The sequence below is a fragment of the Neodiprion pinetum genome, chromosome 6, assembly GCF_021155775.2.
Source record: "Neodiprion pinetum isolate iyNeoPine1 chromosome 6, iyNeoPine1.2, whole genome shotgun sequence".
In the NCBI taxonomy this organism is placed as follows: domain Eukaryota; kingdom Metazoa; phylum Arthropoda; class Insecta; order Hymenoptera; family Diprionidae; genus Neodiprion; species Neodiprion pinetum.
The window spans coordinates 2,378,171-2,401,333 of NC_060237.1; the positions used below are offsets into that span (position 1 = coordinate 2,378,171).

General features: G+C 46.0%; 5 protein-coding genes across 8 annotated transcripts; 3 read left to right on the forward strand and 2 right to left on the reverse strand.

Annotated features, from left to right (window-relative positions):
- The first annotated feature begins 6,539 nt into the window (after positions 1–6,539).
- LOC124221102 (uncharacterized) lies at positions 6,540–7,850 on the forward strand. The gene is made up of 2 exons (XM_046630773.2): positions 6,540–6,808; positions 6,882–7,850. Exons 1-2 carry the CDS (start codon positions 6,557–6,559, stop codon positions 7,080–7,082), a joined length of 453 nt encoding a protein of 150 aa, XP_046486729.1. The 5' UTR covers positions 6,540–6,556; the 3' UTR covers positions 7,083–7,850.
- Positions 7,851–7,920: 70 nt separating this feature from the next.
- On the reverse strand, positions 7,921–13,337 carry LOC124221099 (insulin-like growth factor I). The gene is made up of 3 exons (XM_046630767.2): positions 10,736–13,337; positions 10,375–10,585; positions 7,921–9,260 (listed from the first exon to the last, which is right to left on the reverse strand). The coding sequence occupies exons 1-3, from the start codon at positions 11,131–11,133 to the stop codon at positions 9,087–9,089; spliced, it is 783 nt and encodes a 260-aa protein (XP_046486723.1). The 5' UTR covers positions 11,134–13,337; the 3' UTR covers positions 7,921–9,086.
- On the forward strand, positions 13,315–17,798 carry LOC124221100 (ras-related and estrogen-regulated growth inhibitor-like protein). 3 transcript variants are annotated; one of them, XM_046630770.2, is made up of 4 exons: positions 13,315–13,969; positions 16,710–16,932; positions 17,090–17,276; positions 17,349–17,798. In XM_046630770.2, exons 1-4 carry the CDS (start codon positions 13,891–13,893, stop codon positions 17,529–17,531), a joined length of 672 nt encoding a protein of 223 aa, XP_046486726.1. In that variant the 5' UTR covers positions 13,315–13,890; the 3' UTR covers positions 17,532–17,798. The 3 variants fall into 3 exon arrangements, with proteins under 3 accessions (XP_046486726.1, XP_046486727.1, XP_046486724.1); XM_046630771.2 differs by having other exon boundaries at positions 13,316–14,810; positions 17,349–17,792; XM_046630768.2 differs by lacking the exon at positions 13,315–13,969 and adding an exon at positions 15,118–16,019 and having other exon boundaries at positions 17,349–17,784.
- Positions 17,799–18,384: 586 nt separating this feature from the next.
- On the forward strand, positions 18,385–19,469 carry LOC124221103 (Insulin-like peptide 7). The gene is made up of 2 exons (XM_046630774.2): positions 18,385–18,758; positions 19,117–19,469. The coding sequence occupies exons 1-2, from the start codon at positions 18,655–18,657 to the stop codon at positions 19,463–19,465; spliced, it is 453 nt and encodes a 150-aa protein (XP_046486730.1). The 5' UTR covers positions 18,385–18,654; the 3' UTR covers positions 19,466–19,469.
- A 47-nt stretch (positions 19,470–19,516) lies between these two features.
- Positions 19,517–23,097, reverse strand: LOC124221097 (BBSome complex member BBS2). 2 transcript variants are annotated; one of them, XM_046630763.2, is made up of 10 exons: positions 22,795–23,094; positions 22,375–22,494; positions 22,096–22,287; positions 21,800–21,982; positions 21,390–21,612; positions 20,923–21,302; positions 20,732–20,839; positions 20,296–20,614; positions 19,967–20,221; positions 19,517–19,867 (listed from the first exon to the last, which is right to left on the reverse strand). In XM_046630763.2, the coding sequence occupies exons 1-10, from the start codon at positions 23,014–23,016 to the stop codon at positions 19,773–19,775; spliced, it is 2,097 nt and encodes a 698-aa protein (XP_046486719.1). In that variant the 5' UTR covers positions 23,017–23,094; the 3' UTR covers positions 19,517–19,772. The 2 variants fall into 2 exon arrangements, with proteins under 2 accessions (XP_046486719.1, XP_046486720.1); XM_046630764.2 differs by lacking the exon at positions 22,375–22,494 and having other exon boundaries at positions 22,795–23,097.
- Between the last annotated feature and the right edge of the window lie 66 nt (positions 23,098–23,163).

The window sequence follows — 23,163 nt, forward strand, 5'->3', positions numbered from 1 at the left end:
AAGAGCGTAGGACCAACAGGAGAGAAATGGCGAGCGAAAAAGCACCTGCTGAAAAATGTCGAAAATTCAGGTTCTGGTTTTTTGGCTGTCACTTTTGATGCGTCGATCGCAGCGTATTGGGACTGCGCCCAATCGATTTCTCTCGCTAAATTACGTCCGATCAGTGCTACAATTAATTGATTCCAGCACTTTCCGAAATCGCGAAAATTTTCGCCAAAAATGGAAAGGGGTTAGCCTTACTTTTTTTTTTGGCAAAAAACTTTTGGTCTCAGATTCGATTTAAACGATCCTTATCCGACCAATTGGACCCTCAGGAACTCAGAAATCGCAGCGAAAAGAGCGTAGGACCAACAGGAGAGAAATGGCGAGCGAAGAAGCACCTGCTGAAAAATGTCGAAAATTCAGGTTCTGGTTTTTTGGCTGTAACTTTTGATGCGTCGATCGCAGCGTATTGGGACTGCGCCCAATCGATTTCTCTCGCAAAATTACGTTCGATCAGTGCTACAATTAATTGATTCCAGCACTTTTCAAAATTGCGGAAATTTTCGCCAAAAATGGAAAGGGGTTAGTCTTACTTTTTTTTCGGGCAAAAAACTTTTGGTCTCAGATTCGATTTAAACGATCCTTATCCGACCAATTGGACCCTCAGGAACTCAGAAATCGCAGCGAAAAGAGCGTAGGACCAACAGGAGAGAAATGGCGAGCGAAAAAGCACCTGCTGAAAAATGTCGAAAATTCAGGTTCTGGTTTTTTGGCTGTAACTTTTGATGCGTCGATCGCAGCGTATTGGGACTGCGCCCAATCGATTTCTCTCGCTAAATTACGTCCGATCAGTGCTACAATTAATTGATTCCAGCACTTTCCGAAATCGCGAAAATTTTCGCCAAAAATGGTAAGGGGTTAGCCTTACTTTTTTTTTTGGCAAAAAACTTTTGGTCTCAGATTCGATTTAAACGATCCTTATCCGACCAATTGGACCCTCAGGAACTCAGAAATCGCAGCGAAAAGAGCGTAGGACCAACAGGAGAGAAATGGCGAGCGAAAAAGCACCTGCTGAAAAATGTCGAAAATTCAGGTTCTGGTTTTTTGGCTGTAACTTTTGATGCGTCGATCGCAGCGTATTGGGACTGCGCCCAATCGATTTCTCTCGCTAAATTACGCCCGATCAGTGCTACAATTAATTGATTCCAGCACTTTCCAAAATCGCGAAAATTTTTGCCAAAAATGGTAAGGGGTTAGCCTTACTTTTTTTTTTGGCAAAAAACTTTTGGTCTCAGATTCGATTTAAACGATCCTTATCCGACCAATTGGACCCTCAGGAACTCAGAAATCGCAGCGAAAAGAGCGTAGGACCAACAGGAGAGAAATGGCGAGCGAAAAAGCACCTGCTGAAAAATGTCGAAAATTCAGGTTCTGGTTTTTTGGCTGTCACTTTTGATGCGTCGATCGCGGCGTATTGGGACTGCGCCCAATCGATTTCTCTCGCTCAATTACGTCCGATCAGTGCTACAATTCATTGATTCCAGCACTTTCCGAAATCGCGAAAATTTTCGCCAAAAATGGATAGCCTTACTTTTTTCTTTGGCAAAAAACTTTTGGTCTCAGATTCGATTTAAACGATCCTTATCCGAACGTTTGGACCCTCAGGAACTCAGAAATTGCAGCGAAAAGAGCGTAGGACCAACAGGAGAGAAATGGCGAGCGAAAAAGCACCTGCTGAAAAATGTCGAAAATTCAGGTTCTGGTTTTTTGGCTGTAACTTTTGATGCGTCGATCGCAGCGTATTGGGACTGCGCCCAATCGATTTCTCTCGCAAAATTACGTTCGATCAGTGCTACAATTAATTGATTCCAGCACTTTTCAAAATTGCGGAAATTTTCGCCAAAAATGGAAAGGGGTTAGCCTTACTTTTTTTTTTGGCAAAAAACTTTTGGTCTCAGATTCGATTTAAACGATCCTTATCCGAACGTCTGGACCCTCAGGAACTCAGAAATCGCAGCAAAAAGAGCGTAGGACCAACAGGAGAGAAATGGCGAGCGAAAAAGCACCTGCTGAAAAATGTCGAAAATTGAGGTTCTGGTTTTTTGGCTGTAACTTTTGATGCGTTGATCGCAGCGTATTGGGACTGCGCCTAATCGATTTCTCTCGCAAAATTACGTCAGATCAGTGCTACAATTAATTGATTCCAGCACTTTTCAAAATAGCGGAAATTTTCGCCAAAAATGGATAGGGGTTAGCCTTACTTTTTTTTTGGGCAAAAAACTTTTGATCTCAGATTCGATTTAAACGATCCTTATCCGACCAATTGGACCCTCAGGAACTCAGAAATCGCAGCGAAAAGAGCGTAGGACCAACAGGAGAGAAATGGCGAGCGAAAAAGCACCTGCTGAAAAATGTCGAAAATTCAGGTTCTGGTTTTTTGGCTGTAACTTTTGATGCGTCGATCGCAGCGTATTGGGACTGCGCCCAATCGATTTCTCTCGCTAAATTACGTCCGATCAGTGCTACAATTAATTGATTCCAGCACTTTCCAAAATCGCGAAAATTTTTGCCAAAAATGGTAAGGGGTTAGCCTTACTTTTTTTTTTGGCAAAAAACTTTTGGTCTCAGATTCGATTTAAACGATCCTTATCCGACCAATTGGACCCTCAGGAACTCAGAAATTGCAGCGAAAAGAGCGTAGGACCAACAGGAGAGAAATGGCGAGCGAGAAAGCACCTGCTGAAAAATGTCGATAATTCAGGTTCTGGTTTTTTGGCTGTAACTTTTGATGCGTTGATCGCAGCGTATTAGGACTGCGCCCAATCGATTTCTCTCGCAAAATTACGTCCGATCAGTGCTACAATTAATTGATTCCAGCACTTTCCAAAATCGCGGAAATTTTCGCCAAAAATGGAAAGGGGTTAGCCTTACTTTTTTTTTTGGCAAAAAACTTTTGGTCTCAGATTCGATTTAAACGATCCTCATTCGACCAATTGGACCCTCAGGAACTCAGAAATTGCAGCGAAAAGAGCGTAGGACCAACAGGAGAGAAATGGCGAGCGAAAAAGCACCTGCTGAAAAATGTCGAAAATTCAGGTTCTGGTTTTTTGGCTGTCACTTTTGATGCGTCGATCGCAGCGTATTGGGACTGCGCCCAATCGATTTCTCTCGCTAAATTACGTCCGATCAGTGCTACAATTAATTGATTCCAGCACTTTCCAAAATCGCGAAAATTTTCGCCAAAAATGGAAAGGGGTTATAGCCTTACTTTTTTTTTTGGCAAAAAACTTTTGGTCTCAGATTCGATTTAAACGATCCTTATCCGACCAATTGGACCCTCAGGAACTCAGAAATCGCAGCGAAAAGAGCGTAGGACCAACAGGAGAGAAATGGCGAGCGAAGAAGCACCTGCTGAAAAATGTCGAAAATTCAGGTTCTGGTTTTTTGGCTGTAACTTTTGATGCGTTGATCGCAGCGTTCTGGGACTGCGCCCAATCGATTTCTCTCGCAAAATTACGTCCGATCAGTGCTACAATTAATTGATTCCAGCACTTTCCAAAATCGCGAAAATTTTCGCCAAAAATGGAAAGGGGTTAGCCTTACTTTTTTTTTTGGCAAAAAACTTTTGGTCTCAGATCCGATTCAAACGATCCTTATCCGACCAATTGGACCCTCAGGAACTCAGAAATCGCAGCGAAAAGAGCGTAGGACCAACAGGAGAGAAATGGCGAGCGAAAAAGCACCTGCTGAAAAATGTCGAAAATTCAGGTTCTGGTTTTTTGGCTGTAACTTTTGATGCGTTGATCGCAGCGTATTGGGACTGCGCCCAATCGATTTTCCTCGCAATGTTACGTCCGATCAGTGCTTCAATCAATAGATACCAGCACTTTCTAAAATCGCGAAAATTCTCGCCAAAAATGGAAAGGAAATAGGGGAAATAATCCCTAATGTCTGTCTGGGTGAGAAATCATACGTCTCAGAATACATTTTTGTGATGCTGTTCAGACTAGTTGGACTCTCACGCGTGCGTCAAAGAGATCTGGAACAGCAAACGAGTCACAGTCGAGGAAATAAAATGGTAAGAGGGTTAAAACTGATACTAGATTTATTGGAATCCAAATTACATAAAGCAGAGACAATACAATATAAATCATCCATCATTTATATCTGCATATATTATATCCTGGCAGAGGTATGTTACATGTGTCCGCATATCGATTAAGCTGTGTCTTACAGGTCATATCATTACTAACTTAGAATGTAATTCACATGTCCTGCCCAAGGTTATGTATACCGCACACCTTTTTCCTAATTTAGCATATTGTCGTTCTGTGAAATTCCAAATCATAGCATTTCTAATGTTTTACTACTTTCACTCCGATTTTATCCGTCGACATGTTCTATTACGACACACTGACAATCAAGCACTTGTACCAGAATCAAGGCATATTGAATAATCAAATAGAAATTGCACCTATGTAACTATGAATCTGTCGTCTTTTCTCCCGACATAAACATCATGTGTTTTGGCTTCAACTTCTGATTTGCTGGTAGCGGCGACTTTGGACTATGCGCACCCGTTTATATAGCAGAGTCATGTTGACGCTACGTAGAACCAAATCAAGTTCAGTATCTTAGCATGAATCTCTCCACGAATTCGTTGGCACCTCAAGAATTCATACAATAGTGGTTTAACCAAGTAACATCGCATTGGTGGCTCAGAAATCTACGATTTTCGTTATATACCTACTCACTTTCATTCTTATCGTTTTACAAACCTATTATTACGTACAGCTCGCTTCTTCGTGCATGCTTATGTCCTCGACAAACGGTGTCACAGATCGTTTTTCTCTACTCATATGGTCCACATACCTATGTATAGTAGCGAGGAATGAGGACGCATTCTCATTCTTTCATCCAATAAAATATCGGCCGCCAATAATATCGGCCGCGTATTATTTATTACACGATTCATTTTGTAAATTGGATCAAATATGTGAGAAATCACATAATAAATTACACAAGCACGAATCATTAAAATTCGTGTAGTTTATTATATGATTTGTGCTTTTTCAATTCTTTATGTGATTTCTGGCATATATTGTTGAATTTACAAAATAAATCATGCATCAAATTATACGCTTAATTCTTTCAAAACATTATATGATTCTGCACATGACGATTTTCAGTAGGGTTTTCATAAATCCATCTGTATTTCTTCTCACCGCTCGTAAGTTTTCTCGGATTTGCATATATGCTTTCCTAGGATTTGCAAACAAGTTGAAATTGAAATTTGATTGTGCAAATGACTGATATAACCTATTGACTTCGACGCATACCACTTTGGTCCATGGTTCTTCTTATCGGACTCGATCACGTGTACACATTAAGTTTAATCTATGCAACAGTATATGTAACACTTTAATCTTTCATTGACAATCTGATCGACAAAAAGTAAAGGTTACAATTTATCGCTCAATAAGTACATACTTATTTCCATAATAGTTGACATGTGATTTTGTGCAGCCTCGTAATAGATGGGTAATATATTTTATATAGTATATCATGTTCATAACAGCACATTTTTACGTCAAGTTTTTCTCAATGTATGCTGTACGTGTATAAAATGAATTTATTTTCTAATTCACATACCAGACGATAGACTAGGGCGATAACTGTCGTAATGTTGTAAATGCGTTCAAGTTTTGAGTTTGATACGATGCGATTATTTAGCGAATGGAATGCCGAATATCTTCCGCACACCGTCGGCATAAGTACACAATTTTTGCGTCGAGAAAATTGTTTTAGGAGAAGAACACGTATGATATACATAAACGCACAAGAACATATACATAGAATACACATGTGCCTTTCCCCCGCATGCAGCAATATCGAAGAATAATTTCTACTAATCTGGGGCATTCGGTGCCCGTTCCAAGAAAGAGCCTGAACACCTTGTCGCAGTGAACGTGAGAAGTTGAATCGCATTAAAATTGTTTTCATTCCACAGATAAATAATCACATGTGCGGTACGTAAACGCGGTGGAATTTCAACCGTCATCCCACGGCATCGTCGCAATTTATAGGTATACGTGTACGTACACAAAATTATTATGATTCTCCGACTGTTAAAAACACGTAATACGCGTGGGATGCGACGTGAATGGCAAACAAATTAAACACATCAGTGACCCCCGATTCGCGATATTACATGTCGGTCATTATCTCCCTCCAATTATCACGCCCGATACGCCGCGCAATTTTGCCCGAGCTTTATGTAAACCAAAAACACGTTATCAATCGACGACAAAATTAACGTAAACAATATTAAAACGTAGAATCCATGTTTCGGATAAACACAGATTCCTTCTGCACTCCAAATTCTGGATAGAATTAAATCCCTGAATCTAATTCTCCACCTCGCGCGTGCCTCGGCTTCGCCGAGTTTTTCCCGTCACGCGATGGGTACGGGGGAAAACCAGGGTTTCGCTTTCCCAGAGTTCGACACGTCCTCGATAAGGTGCGGAGGATAAATGCAGGCGAGATCCGTGGCGCCCCGTCAGTTTCCACCGCAATGGACCCAGCAGCGTCGGCGAGCGGCGCGATGCGGTTCTCGTCTAGGAGAAAAACCCGCCCGTCGGGTGTCGTGCTGCTATGCGTTTTCCTCTGCGTTTTTCACCTCGCCGACGCCGACGCGGAAATTTACGACTGCAAAACCAAGGTGCGAAACGAGTGGATCAAGTACTGCATATCCGGCTACGAAGTCAGGGCGAAGCGGCAGGTACCGGAAGTCCCGGCTGATCCGCAGTTCCGTTTTGTATCCCCGGTGAGTGCGGCTTGAATTTTCTCTTCCGTTTGTCAATTAATCCTTCCTTATTCACGAAGAAAACAATCGGCAGGTGTCGGGGGACGATCTGGGCTTTGGATTGAGCGACGAGGACATGAATCAGCTCTTCGAGGACTTGGCGGCTCGCAGTCCTCGGGCCGCCAGGAACAAGCAACAGTTCGTGAAGATGATGAACGGACTGGCGGCAAGGTGCTGCAGCGACAATCTACGGAGGGATTGCATCGCTTCCGACAATATGATAAATTGTCCCTGAATCGTCGGCAGGGCGGTAATACGATATGCGGGAAACACGTGTCGCCTGGCCGATGCTCTTCCATTTCGCGCTCTCGTCTCATGCATAGAAAAATACAAAACAGCGTGATATGAGTGGGCGATTTAACACCTTTTCTTTGTGAACATCGCACGGCGTATGTTTGAAAATGGAACGATTGTTGTTCTCTCACGCGTTTGTTCAACGACACCGCGGATCGATTACTCGATTATATTACCTATTGTACGACGTACACGTTATACACCTACAACTTGCGTATTTACACCTGTATCTATGTGTGCTTACTATTATATTCACTGCATACGCGTATGTAATAATTACTTGCCTTGCATCGAATTTCCACACGTTTTCAGACACTATGCATTATATATACATATATGATGTATTTACCCATCCGTTAGAGCTCGGTGGGCCAAGTGGAAACCCCTGAAGGTGAAAGTCATCCACCCTGTATATACCTCAAGTGCGATGAATATACCATTGAAGGCAAAGAAATCACTTCGGTACGACATTCTATAAATAATCAAGTTTCTGTGGATCCGTTTATTTTAAAAATGTGTTAAAAGTGATATAGGCTTGAGCTAAAAGTTGCGCACGATAAATTCGCAGAATTCTTGGACGTTTGTCGACGGCGATATCATGACCGAACTATCCTTGCCGTAATTTTTCTTCAGTGTTGAATGAGTCTCGAAAACTGGCAAGTGCCGTTTGTAATCGTGTATAACCGAAATATATTGGCATGTTGATTTAGCTCCAGCGTTTTGATCAAATTTATCTCAATATTCTCGATCGCAAAAGCGAAATGTTTTTGCAGTCAAGAAAAACATGAAGCGTAAAAATTCGAGCTCATTCGTGTCATCGGTAATCCTTTGAGCCTGAAATCCACAATTATTATCGAACGGGAATTAAATGAATCGTCGATTAAGGGAAAGATTGGTTTTATTTTTAAAAAATTACATCACAATAGATTTCCGAAGTGGTTTGTCAAATTCTCAAGTAAAAACACCATACACACACAATGTAATTTATCGGAGAATCGTGATTTACATTAACATGAATTATTCTCCATCTTATACATCAATAAAATATTAATCCTACACAACCGACGTATGCGTTATAGGTGTGTATAAGAACACGGTATATCATACAGAATATTTCAATAGTCCTTAGTCGTGTGATGTTCAATCACAGTACAAATAATGTATTACGCTACAGCCTAGCCTAGGTAAAATAATTTAATGAGATCATTGGTTGAGTAGAGTATCGAAGCGGATATAGCATTGCAAAAATACCATCCGCGCAGCTTACACCGCGAATGATGGAACATGTTCATCGTACATTCGAGACGATTATCCGCACCTTCGGTTAGTGCGAGAGACTCGCTTCGAGAATTTGCTGCGAGATACGGGGGTGTAATTGCACGTTACATTGTTAAAAAATTACATGGTTACGTATATAATATATAGATTAGGGTGTGTCATTTTAGGGCGATATTTTTTTTTTTTTTCACTATTATTGGTTCTCCCAAGTCTGATTAAATCGTACGGTATTTTCCCAATAGGGTTTTATAGGAAATCGAATTCTCTACAAACAACGTCTCTTGACTTTTGTCTGTAAAATCAACGGCTTGCGAGTAATTGATGTGCAAGCTTAATTTTCTACGAAAATATGTATGTTAGAGTTGTTGTCAATCAAATGGGAAAAATTCAATGCGGTTGAGCTACCTCTAAATATTTGTTGACAGCGCTGCCCTTGCGCGAGGATTTGTTTTTAGATGCGAACTAAAGACTTTTCGGGTGTTGAACAAAAAAAAAAAAAAAATTGCGCCCTAATGTAATTCTAATGACACACCCTAATATAGATATGTATGTTCAAATGTTCGTATGCGTATGCCATGAGTATCCTTCGGCTTAAGGGTCACTCCCGTTTTCAACGACCCTTTGTCCCTGATCACCCCGCAGTCCGCAACCCTCTACTATCGACGGGTCATCGCGATTGGCGAAGCTGATCCCTCTTCTCTGGGCCCAGAACGGGGCCGTCGATCCGTCCGAGGCTGAGCTCGGACTTGAACGGGAAAATAACGATCGAGTCGATCGGTTCCGGCGACGTTGTGCCGACCTGGAAGGCTGGCACCAATGGAATCACCGTTTCTCTGGATACCTGCGGGGAAAAATCAAATTTTTGACTAATTGCAAACACCGATTTAAACGGCGACACGCAAAGCGAAGAGGCGTGCGAATGTGGTAAAATTATACAGGTAATTGACGTGAGTGATGAAAATCCGTGCATCGTTACGAAAATTTTTCACTACGGAGAGGATAATAATTTATAATGGAAATCATCATCGGAAATGGCGTCAGATCTTTTAACATTGAAAAATCGAGGGAACAACTGAACAAGTTAATTGATTTAACATTTTTAACACAGCATTAACTCGCATTTTACGGGTAGTATGCAGCGTCAGCAGAGCCGCAAGCATCTCTTATGTAAGTATGGTATTATTGTCTTTGTAAGTTTGCATGTTCCGGTAACGCAAAAAAGGAATCCATATATGTGTAAAAAATACCGTTACTAAATTTAGCAGTGCAACGTGCCAGTTAAATATCTTACGAAACAGTAGGTCTAATTGCAAAAGAAATCGATCAGAATATTTCAAAGCTTAATTTTACGATAGCTCAGAATTTACATAGCTATCAAAATTCTTTGGAAGAATGCCAACGTCAAATATGCATAAGATCACAATAAACAATGCACACGCCAATAAATAGATAATACGTATTCGATGACCAATTTGCCTTAACTAAAGTTTATTTGTATATAGTGTAAAACCCTCGGTTCCAAGCCCCACTGATATCGCAATGACGTGCATAACACAAGCTACCGAATTGTAATAAACTACATTAGGTGCTCACGAACTAGAATATACTATATACTATACATGTGACTGAATAAAACGGTGCGAGATGTACGCGACGATACATCTGTTACGGATAGTCGGTGAATTTTCCAACGGGCATTTCTTTCTACGTACACGTGAAAATGAACTAAAATAAACTACAGCCCTGGTGAAAATGTTTCCCCTGAATCTTGGAAAAGAATTTTCAAATGTTTTACAAACTTTCCTCAAGAAACGGTAACAATGTTTCGAACACGAACTTTCCGGTGTTATTGAGAAACTGTCACATATCTGGTTCAGATTAATGTTGAGAAAACATTTCCACTCGATAGGGGGGATGTGCGGTCTAGGGATCGATGAACGAGAAATTAAAAACACCTTTCGCCACCGCGTGCGAATTCGTTGTTTCCGGCGTTTCGGCCCGTGGCAAGAACAGGCCTTTGCATGTTTCTGCCGTGCGTTTTTTCGCCGTTTCCGTCTCGGTAGACGAGCGGCATTAGAGGCGAGCTGATCTTTCGCGATCGGCATCTCCTTAACCGTAGAGTACGGTAGATTGACTATTTTATAGGGTGTCTGAGGTAGCTGCGATCTGCGAAAAACGTATTTTTACCACCGTAACAAGGGGCCGTTAAATCGATCGGAAAACGTGATTTCACGTCTCTGTGAGAAACCGTCGCGCAACGCACACTAAAAACCATGCAACTCGTCGCCGCGACGAAGAGATCTGAGAAAAACGTACCCAATGGAATTTCCCTGGGAGGCTGGATCCTCTCCTCTCATCGTCGTCTGAGGAAGGGGTTTGCAGTAACGTTGCAGGTGTTCCAGGCTGCAGTACCGGTGGCAGCACTCCTGCACCAGACCCAATCTTCGGGGCCCGGTGCTGGGGACGGGCCGTCTGTCCTCTTCGTCGTTGTCCTCCCCCGAGTAGGAGAAGGGTTCGTTGAATCCGCTATCCTTGCAGACGAGGTACAGCGCGTCGCTGAGGCTCCTGGAGCAGAGTCTGAACGTCATGTGGGAGGGTCTGGCCTCGCTCTCGTTGACCAGCAGCAGCTGAAGAAGGACCGTAAGCGCCAGAAGCACCACGGACATCGACGCGATGCCCGTTGCTCGAGGACTCCTCGTCCTTTCGCCCGGCATCGTTGTTCTCGGAGCCTTTGGGCTCGAGAAGTCCTTTTATACCTGTACCGGGCGGTCTCGAGTGGGGGGTGGGGGCGGGGGGCGAAACCGACGAGGAAAAGAACCCCGTGTTTATTACCACACCTCTCGCAGCCGAGTCTGAGCACCGCGGCAGACAACGCGAATCGACGAAGCGATCGAGCCGACGAAACCCCCGGCACCCAGTGCGTATCACTCCGGACTCCGGACTCCGCGACGGCGTTACGAAGACCTTATTTTACTGTGGTCACCGAACGGTCACTCCCGGCGTCGTGGTGGGGAAATCTGTTGCTGTTGGAAGACGAAGAGCGGGTGCAGACCGGCGTATTACGTACGACGTTCTACAACTATCGAGAACGCAATTTACGATAAACGTACACGCGATTATTGTTACGCGTTATATGAACGTATTTGTTACACACGTCCAGCGCAGCTTTGTTCCGCGATATATTTCGCGAGGCGAGACGGGGGGAAAGAAGAACAAGGAAGACGAACCGACGCCCGGTTCACTTGCCCCTCGGTCTTCTTCTCTTCTTCTTAATCCCGCGGTTCCCGTTCCCCGAGGAAGAGACAAGCACCCTAAAGTTGGTAAGCGCCAACCCCTCGCGATCCGAGCAAAGTGCCGGACCGATAGAATCGATATTTCGTTAACGACACGCACCCCGGTCGCAGACCAACCGACGATTAGTCCACTCGTCACGGACTATCAGCTCCGCGCAAATTGCGTCAAGTGCGTACATACACATTGCGTCGTACGTACATCTATTATTGTCCCAAGTCGGTGCTTCTCCAGCCCCCTCCCAACCACCTCGACGCGGACCTCTTCAAACTTTGAATATTATTGACGGATACACGCGGACGGAAAGCGGACACCACCGCTTCCTCCTCCTCCTTCGTGGCACAATGCAGATTACAGAGTGACAGGAGGCTTGTTGATGGTGCCGCGGCCGTCGTTGCCACTGGCAGGTACGGGTCTCCTAGCTCGCGGCCTCTGTGCTCCTGGACTCTACGGTGTAGACTTTGCCGCCGCTGAGTCGAGATAAGCGAGCGACTAGTTTTCCTCCCCCGACGCCCCCCGAGGTCGCCAAGTTCCCGTCGTCAATGACATCCGGCATCCCGGTTAAGACGGGGGCCGAGGGAGAGTTCTCGCGGTTCACCTGCGGAGCACGACGCTGGTCGTCAGGAAGCCCCGCAAGAAGATCGTCGAGGCGTTCGACCGCAGCGCGATTATGCCGGCGTCGAGAAGAAGGGGGAGCGGAGGCGCCGCTGCTGTTGACCCTTGCGTCTAGCATCCGACATCTCCGGCTCTAAATATAGAAATACCGATGCACGCGTTTATATATCATTGTACCCGATATCGCGGGTATACGGAGTAAATATACGATGTGTTACGGCAACGAGACCACAACGACGAAAACGACAACGACGATCGAGACGGAGACCGAAGATCGCTGATACTTGCGGCGGGTCGTTGTTTCGCCGGGAGCTATCCCTCCTCCCCCTTCTTACATCTCCAGAGATGGACGCGACGCGCTCGATTTCCTCTTCGTCTCTCCGTCGCGACGAAGGTCTAGGAAGGTCGTCGTCGTCTTTTCATTCCTCTCAAACTTTTCACCCTACAAATGCAGGGTTCCGGCGACCCAATGGAGACGGAACCCCGTACCGGACGTTCGATGAAACAGTGTCACGTAACTTGCAGGGATGCAAAAATGATGATCGAGGAGAAACTGTAACGTGGAAAACACTTTGCGCCACGGCGATCAGCAGCGGGACGCGTGTACAAACAACAGCGACGCAACGCAACGTAACGTAACGTAACGTGACGTAAGATATGCCCTGTGCCGAGTCCGGGTCGGCGATGATAGCTGCAGAGGAAGGGGAGACGAGGTTTCCCTCTGCTCTGTAACGAAAACACGTAAACACGACAACAGAATTAATTACCAAACAGCATTTTTTCAGATCCGCGGCCGGCTGTCCTTCGACACGAGTCTTATCTAATCGGGCTTTCGCCGAGAGTATAACAGCCGCCTCCATATATCCACCACGCGTCCCTTTAGTAAGTGTATCGCACGTACATGCGTATGTACGTACGTGCGCAACATTTACTCAAATTGAGACGATGTCCGATCATCGTCCGCCAACGCGATGCCCGCATTATTCACCGCGATATGACACACGAAGGCCCACGGATAGCTATTATAACCGGAATATATTGTTATCCGGCCGCATCCGTTCGTCAATAGATTCGATTAAATGCTCGTAATAGGCCGCGGGTGATGTATCGTCGTCACACTTCACCTATAATGAAGACTTCAACGCGGGAGGCGGTGGACGTCCGACGATAAACGCGTCTTTCTCTCACGTACAATATTTACAAATAACTGACACAGGTCTTCGCGCGTTTACAGAGGCCAGCGCGGAAGTGAGGTGAAAACATCCTAATCTTACGATAAACGTCCGGTCAATCTTCAAACCAACAACCGATAGAACACGCTGCATAATATTGCGAGCTTTGTATGAAGTTGATCTTAAAGTAGCGAAGTCGGGAGAAAGAAAGAACCGAAAGTCTGAGGTCGTCAATTTGCGCCGTTTTCCCCGTGGATCCATGATTACGACGATGAGTAACTGCGCATGCATCACATCACGGATAAACTAAAATCCTTAGAAATTTATCTGGAGCACGAGCTATAAGTGATACGCAGCATGTAGACATTTGTGTGTGTGTGTGTGTGTGTGTTTATGCAGTGCACGAATGATGTACAAACTTGCGCTCACACCGATGCTGACGTATTCTTTGGCACGACGGCGACGCGTCAAGGTACATACCTATAATGTATTTTACTGTGGTCAAACAATCAATCGTCGTTGGATAGCAACCCGCGGACTATGCCCAATTCGTCTTGTCCTGGTTCTCGCTTGTACACAGTCAGCGATAACCTCGCGGGGGGCCCGACGTAAGGCAAGAAGAGTATAAGAAGAAGAAGAGGAGATCCTTGTCCCTCCAACGCGGCGCTGTAGGGAGGACAAGGAGTTCAAATTGATGTAGAACGGAATCGTGAGATGGCATAGGTGCAGGCTGTAAGATTCCGATCACACTGTGCTGTCCGTCTAATAATAGATGAATTACAGTGGAAAACATTATCTCGGATTACAGAAGCAAGTTCAAAGGAGCATCTGATACAAGACTTATTTTGTGTTTATTACAGATCTGTGTTATGCTTATGTGGTATATAATACGTATATGTATAGAACGCATGCAGGGACCAGAAATGTTTATCAATTTCCTCGTAGTTGTTAAAGTTCATTGCATTGTTATTTAAAACTTTCAACAAAGTGACATTGATCGTTGACAATATTGCTCGTGGAAAATGACAGAAACAATTGTTCAGACCCCCAGGGTTCAGAGAACTTGCTTGAATCACGAGAGACGAGAATAAATCTCGATTGGTCGGTTGGTTTAAACCCCTTATCGTGTATTCTTGCTCTAAACTTGATTTTTTATCCCTACCACAGAGTGCAAACACACTACCAGCTATCGAGGAAAATCACGGACGAATTCTCTCAACTCCAGATTCTTCGTTCGCACCAACGGGTGTAAGGAGATCGTAGATGATGCGTCGCGAAAAAGTCGGGCGTTTATATCGAAGAGAATAATATGCGTAAACACATTAAAAGTATAATTATATTCAACAGATATGTTCCAAAGTTCGTCATGACGTTTGTTTTTTCGATTATTCAACATTTCATACTTCCAACCGCGAAAGAGTTGATTCATTTGATAAATTTTCATAAAAATCCACTTGCTAGCTTCGCCTGTAAAATTCCAGAAGTCTCTTCAAATTCATGAAAATATTATCCACGGTGGTTTAACACCCGCTAAGAACGTTCGGAGCGAATTAGTTTCAAGTTGGTATTTCGATCGATTAATGAGACCCGATGCTCGCTGCTGGTAGTCTCACTGTTACCGTATACGAGGCGTAAATTAAACCGCACGAAACGTTGGTCTCCTTGCGCGTCCATGTCGTGTACATCGAACGATGTCAATACTGATCCTTGACCACCTGTGAGAGAACCTTAGCGATCTCTCGGCAAAAATACAATATGCTTCACAAGAGTAGCATTAAATTATGAAAGTCTCATTTCACATCAATATGAAAAAAGATTACGAAGTAAAGGCTTTCCAACTCGGACGGGGTTTTACGGTGTTTCTACATTTAAATAACATGCCTTGTAATTCTAAGACAACTGCCATTTTCTGCGAAGCACCTTAATGCTAAGTACTTTACAGGATTCTGTTTTGGAAATAAGCCGTGAAAAGGTTGTATGCACTCGGTATTACGACGACTCTAGAAATCAGCTAATTGCCAAACTCCAGGTAGGATTTGCGGCAACGATTTGACTGGGTGTACTACAATGTGTAACGGAGCATGCTCACGTTTATGTTTACCTCTTGCTTGACCGCCCCCGAACCTACAGTAATAATTAATAGCAGCGTCGTTGCAGATTATATACCAAGGCGGGGAGAGGAGGTTTCGCTTTAGCGAACCTATTTATATCTACCTGACAGTAGGTATACGGTGCGTCGTAAGCACCGGGGCTGTTCAGCGTTATCTCGGTCAATAGCTCCGATCGTGAGGAATAATAAAACGCCCTGCCGGCTTCGTTGTACGCCGGAACAATATACTACCGGAGAGAGGCCTTGTCGTCGAGCAGTTTCACCCGAATAGTCCAACTCCTCGGACCGTCTCTCGCACCTCCAGAGATGACGCCCCCGATCACCTGGAGCCTTGGACTATCCGGGATACGCGACGTAGCCAGCAAAGCCATCCGCGTAGTCCTCCTCGGGCAGCCCGGCGTCGGAAAGACGGGTGAGAGAGTCGTCGTTGCAACAGACGTTTCATCTCTTCCACTTTAGCACCGCTGCGCTGTTACGTTGCTCTATTTATAACCGCATGTCGACGTACAGTAATAACCGAACCGCGACGCGCCACTTTTCGTGAATAAAAAAAATCATAAATAATGCGACGAGCGAATAATGCAAACATCTGGTTTCGTAGGGAACGATCGGACAAAAAATAAGCGAGTCAAGTGTCAAGGTCTAGTCTACTTTTAAACGCGCGGGCTACTCGGGCGTCGTTACGTCACACGGCGCTGCCCAATGAGGAAAGAGAGTTTATTAACCGTAAGATTAAAAAGGCTGTAGCCTTAGGCCCTCGAAATTTACGGCCTTCCAATTGTCAAAATCAAATTCATCAAAATAGTACCGAGATTTTCAAATTTTCGGGTGGATTCGTGTCCGAAGAATTTCGCGCACGAAGTTCGAGAACTTTGTACACATGTGGAAAAAAATTCCATTCTATTCTATACGAACTTAGTCACCTTTGATCTTGAGTCACCACTTTTTAAATTTAACTTTTTAAATTTAAGACCATCTTGCAGGACTGACATTCGACCTTTTTTCTAGTTTAGCCTTAGGTATCGTGCCCCCTTAATCCCTTAAGGCCTGAGTGTGTAGCAGCGGTTCTCATTACCGCTATCCCGATTGGCTAATTTTTCAGCGCTGGCGGTAAGATTCGCAACGCGCCGATTCATCGGAGAGTACGACTGCACTACGGAGAGGATCTACAAGTTTACAGACGCGGCAACTGGCTCGTGGGAAATTGCCGATCCCTCGGGATATCCGCCAGCACCTACAGAGCCAAAACTGCGATGGGCAGACGCGATACTAATCGTCTACTCCATCAGCGACCGCGTCAGTTTCGACGAGACTTCGCGGCTGAGGTGCCTTCTTCCTACTATACTTTAACCCGTCACTTCGACACATCCTGATTAACAAGTTCCTGCTTCCTTGTCCCTTTTTTGCCATTATACATTCACCTTTGTTCTCATACTAAATTCGATCATAAATTGACCCGATCACCGCGTTACCATCCTCCAGATTTTTGGTGACCCATGCGAGACGGGGACGGAAGGTGCCACCGGTGGTCTTGCTGATCGGGAACAAGTCGGACCTGGCCGCTTCTCCGGGTGAGAGGATGGTGTCCGCCTGGGAGGGTCGTCGTCGTGCCGACGACATCGAGGCCCATGGTTTCTACGAGATATCGACGAGAGAGTCCGTCGACCAGGTTCTGGAAGCCTTCTAAGATACCAAAGACCGTGCTCCGTCCTTTGCATTATTTTTTTCTTCATCTCTCCAGGTCACTGTCATGTTCTCCGACGTCTCGAGGCTCGTCGCGGAGGCTGCAGCCGGCGGTTCTGTCCAGGGAAATCCTTTCCGGGTAAGAGCTTCCACCGACGGGTCCATCAACGCCCTAAGAAGACCTCCGGTACCGCCGCCAGGGCGAAGGCTTAGCATTTCTGCACGCGGTGCACCCCCTTAGCATCTTTCACAGATACTCCAGAATCGCGAATTTTTATCTATTTTTTTTTTAACGTATACGATGTATTATTGTTTTGCAAGACATGTTACACGTGAGAGATGCACACTCTGATATACGTCTGCGATGTGTACGCAAAGTTGTGAGTATGTAAAGATATGTAAAAGACGCCATGTATGTATGTATATGTATGTATCGTAAATAAAACGTATATGGATGGTTTTTAAAATTGAATCTCTAGATCAAAAAAATTCTTTCAAGTCTCCACATAAGGTCTACGTATAGTATGTATATTATCCCTATTAGGCTCGTACAACTGTGAATAACCGCGTGGGAATTTATCGGATCGTACGGTTGCATGCAGAGTGTACTGCAAACATAGTGACATTCGTGCAACGAACGGCTGATCCGTAACGTGACTTGTATGAAGTATGAAAAAATTTCGCATGTTCGACGGATCGTCTCAATTTCTTATCGTTTTCACGAAGTGATGTTTCATCAGACATATTTTAACGGGCTTGTTAAAAAATGGGCGAACCGATTACAACTGCGAATAAGAAATCCAATGAATCCCACTGCGAACATACAATTCATAACGATTGATCGGTGAAGTGACTAGAAGTGATGTGGTAACGATCCCAAATCGTCCAGTCACCTTGCGAGATATTTTCACCACGCTGATGAATGAACGAACCAGGTCTGATTGCATGAATGAGTTTATTTTCGGATCTTGGATCAGTGAGAGCCGACAATTACATCCGTCCCGTCGTTGTACTGCGATTAAGTGCGGGGTGATAGAAGACCCGAGTATTAAGGGATACCGACGAAATGTAATTCCGTCCAGAACCTATTCGCTCGCAGGGTGACGATCCTCATCCCCTGGGTCAGCCGGGAGGACACTCCGCGACGATTTACAGCCTCAATCGAGGCCGCAATTCGAACCGCGGTTTGTTTGCTGTTTGCCTTTCTCCCACGGCTCCGGGATACCGTGCCAATTTGAGTGGCACCCTCTCCGCAACCCCCGACGCTCATGCAACTTTCCACCCCACTGATCTCGCATCCGGCATCGGGGTATAAGAACTAGAGCAAAGCCCGTCGACAGACCCTTCCACGTCGCCCTCGCAAGATGCGAGCATCCGCTCTGGCCATCGGCTGCTTGGCTCTCGAGGCCCTCGGTGCTATCGGGGCGACGGACCACCTCGTCGACCTGGAACGCGTCTTCAAGGAGAGGTGAGAAATTTCGAAAATCATTTTCTCAGTGCGTGCTAGATTGAATATCTGTACGACGATTTTTGTCGTAATACGAATCAAGTTTCCACAACGTGCGTTTATTCATCGGACCGACCGTAAACAAAGTTCCATAAAATTTCCACTAACTTCTCTTGAAACTGAACTGATCCTTACTTCAAAATCTCCCGCGAAGATTCGTTGAGATTATACGTACCGTCAAACTTCGTCAAATTCTAATCACATCAGCGCGGTTACGCCGATAGTTCGCCGCGTCATAAGCGCCTGTACAGAAAAAGAACGTATTTTTCTTCACCTCTTGATCGCAACATCGTTTTTTAATTAAATCTGACTGCGTCAGGTCGAGGGCTGACTGGGAGAACGCCTGGCACCGAGAGACGCACGCGAGGTGCCGCGAGACGTTGCTTCGTCACCTCTACTGGGCTTGCGAAAAGGACATTTACGGGGTGAGCCGTCGTTCTGGTAGTCTTCAGCGACCTCCGCCGCCCCCTTGGGTGTCGGGGTGGCGAGCCAAGGAGATGGTGCGGTACCGGCGGGACCTGAAGAGGCGAAGTCAGACCGCCGTCGCATCCATAACTCAGGAATGCTGCGCCGGACCAGGATGTACCTGGGAGGAATACGCGGAGTATTGCCCGGCGAACAAACGCGTCGACAAACGGACTCATCCGCCATCGGGCGAACAGGAATAGATGCAACGGACCCCGGAACCACAATATGTGTATATGTATAATACTTGTTCGTTCATTTAGTTGTATATGTATATTAAATGAAGTTGCTATTCACATTACACCTATACCGATGTCAAAAAATAATTATAGGAGTATCGTGTACGACGTGTACACGTTGTTATCGACGTTATCGTGAATGTATTATTAAAAATTGTCGTGATGCAAGATCGAAAAATTAATTGGGCAACGCTTATCGTTTCACGTGTTTACCACGATAAAAAATTCCTTGCTTTTCGCTCCCGCATCCCAAGTCGATGCGTTATATTATTTATCCTTGTCGAGCAACTGCTACCAGCGCCCGCGTATCTCCGTCGCGAATCGCAGATCTGCACTTTGCGATAGCGTTCGCTGAAGCCTTTCCCACTGAAATTCAAACATTCGTTTATTTATTTTAACCGTACTTGGCTAGAGTTAGCTTTTCGGCTTTTGAATGGTATCGTTAATCACGAATCTCCTGCACACCTCGTAGACGCGCGATGCGTTGAACGGCGGCGTTGAGTTCCTTCAGGGTACGAACGAGATCGCGGTAGCTGTTGGCACCGATTTCGTGGTCCCGGATGAGATCGCCGTTGACGGCCCGAAGCTGGGCAAGTCTGGTTTTGGCGTTCTTCGCGTCACCCAAGATCCTCGCGTCTTCGGTACGGACCAAAAGGTTCCTGAGCATCGCAGCGCCGCGTGCCTCGCCAGCTCGAAGCCGGATTTCGGTTTCGCGGAGCCCTGGGTACGAATTTAACCTGTTACAATCGGACCACTTCGTTGCAATTCAAACAAGGGATGGTGAGATTCGTCACCCGTCAGGCGTTCCAAGGCCTCGGTCATCAGTTTCTCGTCTTCAGGGAAATTCGCCTCCGCACCGAGCTCCCCGAGTCCGAGGTAAGATGCCAACGACTGAACCACTTCCCCTGCGAAGTTCAAGTCCTTCGTTCGAAGTCTGATCTTTCCACCGCTCGTCGCCTCCAGCCGGTGTAGTTTCCCGTCCCTCAAACCTCGCAGACAGACGTTCAGCGTGCCCGCCGTCGGTCCCACCTCCGCGACCTCCACCTCCGTCTCTTCGGGTAGTATGAGATTTTGTCCAAGCCAAATTGCCACTCGTTGGGGTCTCTCCGCCACCTCAACAGGCGTAAAAAAATTCTCCAGTTAATTGCGGTCTGATTATAGTGTGACTTTTGGAAATTGAATTGCATGGGAGGAACTAACTAGTCGGTCAAGAAAAAAAAAACGGCTCACCTCGATCGTGACTCCAGACTCATCAAGAAGAGCGTCTTCAACGTCGATCGGTTTCTCTATCCTTTCGTACATGCAGAACCGCGGTAGCTGCCGCGTCAGTTCGAAAACCTATTAAATCAATCAAGGAAAGAACCTATCATGTCACTGGCCATAATATTTTACAGATATGAACATATACCCGAGGAGAATACCTGAAGAAGATCGGCGCCCATCGGCCCGACGCAGACTTTGACGTGGACGTCGACGGGGGTGTCCTTTGGAGGTCGGAGTTCAATCTCGATCTGTCCGCAGGGTCGACTAGGGCGATCAACCAGAGTCTCACCGTCGAAGACTCCCTCGGCGAAGACGATGGCGCAGTGAACCAGGAGGCCGGGACCAGCTGCCAGTGCCATGCGGACTGCTCCGTCCCCGCATGAGACCTCCACTGCTAGTCTGGACGCGAAACTTCCGGGATTGGCAGCCCTGTGTCTCATCTCCGCTATCAGCGCCTGTTTCTTGGCCAGCAACTCCCGCATCTTGTCGCCCGGTTCCGAAGCCTCCGAAGAAGCTGCTCCCGGCCCGAAGCCCCTGACTGTTGTAATCGTTTTGGGAGGTTGAAGCGGAGATAATCATTACCGTTCTTCCTTGAGAAAATTATTTTCAGACATTGTTACACCACCTTCTCCGGTCGCCGAGACGACGACCAGGTCGGGTCTTCCGGTGCGGCGATAATCGGCGCGTGCGATTCCGACCACAGCTGCGGACAGCTGAACCCGAAAGACGACCTCCCCTGTCGCCGGCACCCTGGCGTCGACTTTGCCGCTGCTCCACCCGGTGACGAGTTCCTCTGTGCCGTCTCCGTTCACGTCGTAGCCGCGAATGGCCACCACTCTGTGCTTCGACTGCATGGTGCGCAGGGAGCAGGGAATTCAGTTATTCGTTACGCAAATTGTCTATTTGTGGATTTTTTTGTCGAGCGTACATGAATTACGTCATCGAATCTCGAGGATTTTTGATCCCCCCTTCGGTCCTATTTCCTAAAACCGATGACGTAATTTACGGACGCTCCCTTCACGGCTCCGCACCGACCTTCACACGCCAGAGACGCTGCCCCATCTCGTAGACCCCGACGGTACCGTTTCCCACGGCGTAACCGAACTGGCAACCGGAGAGGGCAACCAAGGCCGTGACTGGCGCCGTTTCCTTAACGTCCCAGGCCACTGAGTCCCCCTTCAGAGCCCGAATCTCGAAATCAACGCTTCCGAGGATCAGCTAGGGTCATCGGTCAAATTTTAGCGTGGTTGTTCGAAACATGTGACTACATGTATGCCTATAAGTATCTTTGATGTACCGCGCACTGTCACGAAATCGGATTTTATACTCGCTTCGTTCGCGCCGTCGCCGTCGTAGTCGAATATCATCAGGGAGACGACGACGTCGCCGGTTACCGTCCAGAAGACCTCCGTACCCGAGGCGTCCAGGACGGTCACTGAGCAATTACCACCTATAACGACGACGCTTCGGTCCGTCAGCCAGCCCAGCTTGCCGACGGTGACGGTGTACGCCCCGTCAGACATCTGCGGTCGAACAATCCAGCGTGTTATTCCAGAATTTTTTCAAATTTTTGCTCTACTCGACTGTGTAATAATTTATTGAAGGCTCACCTCCTTGTAAAACACGTCAGCGTTATCCTCGACGTTGTATACGAGAAGGTGAGTCGCGGTACCGATCATGAGAACATCTCTCTCATCTTCGCCTAACCGTCCGGCGTACAGGGAGGTCACCTTCAAAAGTGAGGAATTTATTTTTCATCAATTAATTGATCCGGAACGCGTTGAAGAGGGCATCAATTTTCACTTAAAAGAATATTCAGCCGAATCAATATTTTTAAATTACTCGACAAGATCGTAGTCTATTGAAAATGAAACTGACCGATCCGTTATTAATTATTTATAATAAGGGTCCGATATGTCGTTTTATAATTTAATTATGAGAGACACGAACAAAGTATAACCAACGTTTTCAAATTCATAGTATATTCGCAACCGGGTTTTCACAGTTTTACCATAAACTGCAGCACCCACCTGTTTGCCGATTCGCAATTCGGCAAGTTCGCCGGTCCAAGCAAGTCTTCCGGTTTTAGGATCATCGTCGGGATTCGGAAGCGGACGACGATGTGGGCTGTGGACGAGGATGTTGCCCCCGGAAGTAGCGACTACGATGCATGCGTGAGAACCGTCGAATTTCCCGCATGCGACAAGGCCCGATTCCACTTTTCGCTCAAGCTGGAGAGAAAACGCTGCCATTTCGAGTCGCGCAGCGCCGTACACAAACGCAATGTTCGCCCCGAGGAAGCCTACTAATGGCTCACCTGCGAGGCACTTGGGCTGTTATTGATTATCTGAATTATGCAAACACGCATCGGGAGCCTGACGTTGAGCTGGCGACGTTAT